The sequence below is a fragment of the Seriola dumerili genome, unplaced genomic scaffold (assembly GCF_002260705.1).
Source record: "Seriola dumerili isolate Sdu_G_001 unplaced genomic scaffold, Sdu_1.0 BDQW01000088.1, whole genome shotgun sequence".
Lineage (NCBI taxonomy): Eukaryota > Metazoa > Chordata > Actinopteri > Carangiformes > Carangidae > Seriola > Seriola dumerili.
The window spans coordinates 12,962,008-12,969,507 of record NW_019174343.1 but is presented as its reverse complement, the minus strand read 5'-3'; the positions used below and the strand labels follow the sequence as shown (position 1 = coordinate 12,969,507).

Sequence of the window (7,500 nt, the reverse complement as noted above, 5' to 3'; positions counted from 1 at the left end):
CCCACTCTGTTTTTGTAATTAAACATTACTTAATGTACCCGAGCTTCTAATTTGACAAATCATTAAATATGTGACAATTTACAGTAAGTGCGTGTCTGCACTATTTCACAGTGTTACAGTTTTCACAAGTTGTGAAATGATGCACAGCTACAGGAGAGGAAAAAAAACTGATTTCTCATACTGCATGGTTGAGTAAGAGCTTCCATGGTAAAGAACATCCTTCATTCTGGCCGTTAATTTGTGGTGTGCTCACACACACATGCACGCATGCACGCACACACGCACACACACACACACACACACATACACACAGACTGTCATAAATCAATATTTACTAAGGAACCTTTCCCCTTTTGAGTCAGAGGAAGCAAATGTGCATCCTGCTGTCTCCCCTCTCACACCCCTCTGTCATGAGGTTGTGCTTGCGTGTGTGTATCTGGTGTGTGTGGGTGTGTGTGTGTGTGTGTGTTACAAGCTGCTCTGGACTTACAGTAAGCGCGAAGCAGCTTGTGTGTTATGACATGAATGTTTTCTTGTTTTGTTTTCGGAGACTTTCAGAGATTCCAACGAAAATGGCCATTCCTCAGGGGCTGATTTGTCTTGATGACAGAGAACTTGAGTCTTTAACACAGCAACGAGAAACACAGCAAAGAATAGAGAGAAATATTATGAGACTGTGAAAGACAGTTTATAATACAATTAAGGGCGAGGTGGAAGGTAGTGGGAACAAAGGAGATGAGGAGAGACAGTGGGAGGGATAGCTGAGGTAACATTGTCGAAAGGATGAATCGGCAGCACTCAAGGGCAGAGTGAACGAATGAAGACAGAGAACTAGAGAGCGATGGTGTTACTGGCTTGAATAGACAGCACTGGAGGGCAGAAAGGAGAGAAATGGGAAGAGGAGGGGGGGGCAGAGAGGTGGGCGGTGGTTAGTCACAGCTCTTTAGGGCACATCAGGGCAAATGGTTCCTTACATCACTCTGACACACACAAACACAGAGCAACTGACACACATGAAGATATGCTGACACACTTTTGCCTCAGAGGATGTGGAAAAGCCACTTTGCACCTTCCTCTGAAAAGAGAGGAGGTGGAGGAGGAGAAGGAAAAGAGGCACTGAAGAGAGAGAGAGAGAGAGAAACAAAGAATGGAAAGAGGAGATGGCGAGAGATTGGAGTTAAAGAAGGTTTTGAATGAGTTGGGATTCAGTCACGTAGACACACACACACACACCCACAAGTGCAGATACACATACTTGAGCATACTGTGTGTGCCAGGCGGACGTCTCAGGTTGAGGAAATCAGACCTGACAGCTTGGCAAAAGGAGAGGGGGTAGAAAGTGGCCAGTATGAGAGAGTGTTTTTGTTTTTGTCTTTTATCTAAATCGAAAAAGTTTGAACGCACACATGTGCACTTCTTTTCTTTTTTTTTTTAATGTTGATGTGAAAGGTGTGTTATTTTATGAGTGTGTTGTTGTATTTAACTCCTGAAAATATTTGACTGTATGTGAATGATGAACATCTAGTCATCTCTATTTCTCACTCGTAGGCGCTCCAGGCAGCCAGACAGTTCCTCCTCCAGCAGGCCTCTGGACTCAACTCCCCTGGCAGCAACGAGGTCAAACAGAGCCCTGTGCAGGTCAGAGCACACGCACACACACACACGGATACACAACCCAAGTGTTGCTTTGTCAGAATCTGTATATTATTAATTCCCTGGCTGTTGCAGCTTCGCCTTCACCAACCTGCCACGTCAACTACAGTGTGTGATATAGGCGCATACTTTTCGCTCCCTTTCTCTCCCTCTGTCTGTGTCTCTCTCTTTCTGTGAGTGCCTGTGTGGGTCATTGTTAGTGTGTCTGTGAGTGTGTGTGTGTGTGTGTGTGTGTGTGTGTGTGTGAGTGTGTGTGTGTGTGTGTGTGTGTGTGTGTGTGTGAATGAGGTCTTTGTAGTGATTGGGTAGCGAGCTGTTTTCAGAGGTGAATTCCACAGTAAGCAGAGAGAGTGGGGTTAGCTGGAGTGCAGGATCCCCACTGAATGACACTTGAGGAGACACACACGCACACACACACACACACACACACACACATACATTACAGCTATCAGTGCATGCTGATAAATATCACACGTGACATTACCTCTGGCGGTTCTTTACAATTATGTGATGTGCAGAGTGCATGCACAAGTGTGATTTGTAGCTGTGTCTCATATCAATAAAGTGGGGCCATGGGTCTACTAGAGCAGCAAGCAGTCTGGCTATTGCACTGCTCTTCTCATTAACGTGCCACATGATAAACAGACAGCTGGACCATCACAGTGTGGAGAATGAAGAAAGAGATGGAAGAGAGAGAAAGACGGATGCAAGTCAGAGGCAGGGATAAGGTCAGATTTCATTTGCAGCATCTGAAGCCAGTGAGGTGCTCATGGTAAAAAAAAAAAAAAAAAATCTTTTCACATGTAAAAGTAATAAAAATGTGTAGGACATCTAGGTAGAAGGAAGTTCTTTTTTTTGCAGCTTTGTTTTACAATGATATGCTTCAAATGACACCTGCAAATAATAAAACATAAAATCCATGCTTCATGGAAGCATTTTCATTTGTTCTCATAAATATTTGGTGTTGGGTCATGTTTTTCCAGGAAAACCCCCCTGGTGCACAGAAACGGCCTTTTATATTTCCGGCAGCAGCAAGCTGGGTTTGTTTGGAATAAACAGAGGAAGAGCTGGGTGTTTACCATGAACAGCAGTGGTCTACATGACAAAGCAGAAAAAGAAAAACTAAGCTCACATGAAACTTAGATGGCATCAAAAGAAAGTCCAAAAGAAAAAAGATTTTGCACTGTCGGCTTCACAGATTTAATTGCCCAGGGATCTCTGGGAAGTGCAAAAAATGCCACAGAATTAATGACTACTTATTACTGAAGATGTCAAAAATGAAATCAAACTTTAAAAAAGGGGATCTTGTGGATTACACTTTAATCAAAACCTGAATTGGAATCAGAATCACTATTTACTTTGGATAGAAACTGACAGTTGTAGAAATTACATGGTGACTTTGAGAAGGCAGGAGAATGAAATAAAGATTAAAGATTAAAGTTGCATTTATTCTTTAAATCAACACATAATGGTGCATACATAGCCTCAACTGATATTCACTAGTTCAGCTGATCATTCAAACTCTCTGACCTACAGAAGTGTCACCTCTGTCTCTGGATAGCCGTCCCATACCATTTTCAGGCCGACACACATGGTATGAATCCACATTGATCCAGATGGGTCAGCGTCTGTGATCAGACCCTCTTCCTGACCTGGGTCAGATGCATGTCGGAAACCACTCGGCTTTGGTCAGCAGGTTGGGAATATAATTAAAATGTCACAGATGTTTGAACATTTTTTACTTCCTGACTCCTCTTAAAAAAAGCTAAAAAGATAGAGAGTGGGGAAGTAAGAGAAAAACCAACATGTCGGGGGAGGAAGTGAAACTGAAAGTTAACATGTAATGTGTAAATCTGTTGTTTAGTGTGGAGATGTTGAGGAACTTCTGTCGAGTCTCTGTGAATGTTGACGGGATTAAACTGTGACAGCAGTCTCACATGAATGGGATCAAACGCAGGTCAAAAGCACATTTAGTTGACCCACCTCATACACACATGTCTGATATCAAAAGAAGTATTACCTTCCACTGCCTCCTCTTTCTCTCTCTCTGTCAAACACACACACACACACACACACACACACACGCACGCACACACACACACACAGCACTCTCCCCCTTCTCTACTCTCTCCATCTCTGTCTTGTTTGTCTTGTTTGTTGGCGCCTGGCCTGGCTACCCTTGCTGTACTCTCCAGGGCATCTACGCTACATCTCTGTTGTCTGAGCTGTCAGCTCACATGGCCCCACACACCCTGCCAACACACAAACATACACATGGATTTACTTTCATGTGTGTGTGTGTGTGTGTGTGTGTGTGTGTGTGTTTGTCTGTGCTTGTCTGTGCTTGGATCCTCACAGACAGAAACACAGGCACAAACACTGAATCACAAAGCGCAGGCCAGTTGTTGTTTGTGTACCCGTGTGTAGCAGCAGCACTTAAATTGAGTACACTTCACAACAAACCTGGCTACTAAGGTGACACGTAGAAATTTCTTGAGAACTGTAATTTCCAGCTTTATGATCATTCTTAAATCGCAGAAAATGCCCTCAGCTGCTGTAAGTGAAGCAATCATCATCTGTCGGCCACAGGGAGGGTGAGTGAGCGAGGGAGTGAGTGAAGCCAGACATTTAATCTGGTCATTTCTAAAGGTGGCAGTAAGCGACTGTACAGTGACACAGTGGCTCACATCAGGCACAAAATGGCCGTCCTCAGGTTGGCGCCTGCTGGGCTGCTCTCACACATGCAAATGAGCCTCAGCCAATAATGAGATCTTTAGGAGCTCGATAATTAGATTTTTCCCTTCTCTCTAAGGGAGAACGACAGAGGCAGACAGGGAGCGCGGGAAGACTTCTTTTCGTGTCTTGACTTCTCTGCCTTGGTCTGCGTTGACAACCCCCCCCCCACACACCCTTCCTCCTGCCCCCTCACCTCACCCCTCATGCTCCCCACCCCTTCCCCATCATATTTCTCTTCTTTTCTTTATTTATAATAGAGGGGAGGATCTGAGTGGAGAGCAAAAGAAACTCTGAGATTATATCTGCGTTTTGATTGGTTGTTCAGAGATGGTCTCTGTGTTTGGCTGGATGTGTGAGATGGTATCAATCCACTTTGTGTGCTTGTGTGTGCACGTGTGTGCCCGCGTGCGTGTGTGTGTGCCACACTGTCATGTGTCACATTTCAGGAGAAACTTGACAATAGCTCAAGTCTCTAGACAGGCAATTGCAGGAGAAATTGATTGTGTGCAACAAAACTGCAGCTACATTTGCTGAAAAGCACAATACTCAAGTGATTATTTAGGAGTTAGATGATTCAAGATCAAAGAGGCGTTTTAATTTGACACTAGAAACAAGTGCATCATTTTATACAGAGAAATAATACTTAATAATGTTGGTAGATAATAATAACAGTTGAATTAACGGTCTGGAAATTGGAGAAAATTGCCATTATGAATGGATATGTAACACAAATGGTTATGCTTCTGATCTTGTTGTTCTGTCACTCACAATACATACAGTAGATTTTTAATGTTGTTTACTCAAATCATTGAATGTTGCAAAACAAAATTGGGGATTAGTAATAAAGAGATGCAAAATCATGCACAACCAGATGATCACAGGTTACAATCCTGTGCCGGTTCAGAAAGTCTATCGTGCGCAATGTTCTTATTCAGCAGCTACTGCTAAGAAAGGCGACTGCAAGGCGTGCAGAAATATGTGGCTGAACCCAGGAGCTCCTAGGCGTGAATTAGCTGTGGGCATCTTGGAAAAGGAGCATGAAAGCTCAGTCAGTCTTTCCCTGAATAAGTATAAGGGAGAATTCCCATGCAGGAGGTTGTATTTGAATATTATACTTACCCTCTGTGGTATTTGGATAATTTCAGGTGTGCATTTGTAGCAGGTATTGGACATAATTGGCCACAGTTACGTTAACTGGTCGTGGCACGAGTGCAACTGAGAGAATTGGTGGACATGCGGTTGGCAGACAGAGTGGCAATTGGCGGATTACACAGCATGATACGTAGCACGCCTCCATGACCTGCCACACGTTCTCTACAATGGACACACTTGGCACGCACACTGGGTGGGCACAAGCAGACGCATATACACCCACTTGGCAGACACACGCCTGGCACACTTAACACACTGCCACTTGGCATGCACACATACAGATTAACGCACGTGCTTGGCTGTGGCCCATACGTATGTAATTGAATAGCGCGGTGTCCTGTTTTCATGTATTATTGAGGAGCTCGTTTAATTAGGAAAAAAATGAAAAGACTCATTAGAGATATGTTAATTAGCTTGGCTCTCTGCTCTCTGGAGAGGGCTGGCACCAGCACAGTGGGATGGAGGAAGAGAGGGAGCCACGCAGGAAAGACAGGAGAAGGAAACTGAGTCATGTCAGTCTCGAAGCAGAGATGATTTTATTTCAGTGAAACTACATTTAATCAATATTACAAATCCTAATTGACTAGTTTTTCTATATGTCGCTAATGATGTTCTCCGTTCCACAGCTGCCTTATTTGAACCAGTTTAAATTTGTGAAAAACTACTGCACATAAAGATTCTGAGGCAAAGTTCAAAGTCTTTTAACTAATCAACAAAACTATGTGGAAAGATGAGTGTTTTGCCCCCCAGAGTCTGCAGCGCTGAAGTGGTTCCTTCTCTCGTTCTCTTTTATTTCCTTTCAAAGTGTTTTTCCCAAAGCACTCCTTTTGTCCACTCAATGAAAGTGCTTAGTTGGCAGTTTCTCTTATTTGATGTGGAGGGAATTGGGGCTCTGTGTGCACGCATATGTGTGTAGGTTAGTGTGTGTGTGTGTGTGTGTGTGTGTTGGGGGGTAGTATGGGGTCCTGACAGTTTGTGAAGGGTGTATGGGAGGAGGTTGAGCAGCCAGTGGAATGGGTTTGGCTCTGGGCAGAGGGGTGGACAGACAGAGGGGAAGGATGGAGAGGAGAGGTTTGGGTCTGACCACTGAAGTGTGAAACTCTTATTTTGTGATTTGAAACATGAGTGAAATCAGTAATGAAATATGGTCGATAACGGCCTCTCACACTTCCCAATGAAGTGCCATGAGTGTGTGTGTGTGTGTGTGTGTGTGTGTGCGTGTGTGTGTGCGTGTGTGTGTGTTTCTGGAAATGTGTTGTCATTTTTATTCTGAAGCACTGGGGCGTTAGATGGAGGGAGGCAGCGGATGGAGGGGGAAGAAGAAAGGAGGGAGGGACGGAGGTGAAGGGGGAGGAGGAGGAGGAGGAGGATTTTCCACTTGAACTTGCTGGTCTTTCACTGTCCTCTCTGAAGTTTTTTTTTTTTTTCTTTTTTTCATTTGTCTGGCCCCTGTCAGGGAGAGCCGAGTGTTACGCACATCCACATGCATACTGTGTGTGTGTGTGTGTGTGTGTGTGTGTGTGTGTGTGTGTGTGTGTCTAGGCCCCAGCTCAGCAATAGGTTTGTAGAGACCCCAATTTACTGTCCTCAGGAGCCTGCGTTTCCTCTGTGGACTCAGACTCGTCTACTGTCCTCAAACCAGCCGACCACAAAAAAAGATTTGGCAACACCTGTTTTAAACCAGGCAGTGTTGATGTGCTATAATCACATAAACTTTATATGCATAATTATATGTCTGCAATTCACCAAATAACTAACACAAATACTGCAGTCTTTTATGGACTACAACACCTGCCTGTTGCTGGCACAAGATTACCTATGGTGTGAAGTCAATTAGAAATAGACAGAAACTTACACACAAAGACTGAATAAAGCGATAAAATAAGATTTTGTTTTGGCACGAGCTCACACACACACACACACACACACACACACACACACACACACACACACACACAC

General features: G+C 44.0%; 1 protein-coding gene across 1 annotated transcript in view; it reads left to right on the top strand.

Moving 5' to 3' along the window:
- Window positions 1–7,500, top strand: part of foxp4 (forkhead box P4) — a 91,908-nt gene that overhangs the window by 50,533 nt on the left and 33,875 nt on the right. Inside the window, exon 3 of the mRNA XM_022745057.1 lies at window positions 1,549–1,638. Coding sequence (XP_022600778.1) covers window positions 1,549–1,638 — 90 coding nt within the window. The remainder of the gene's footprint in view (window positions 1–1,548; window positions 1,639–7,500) is intronic.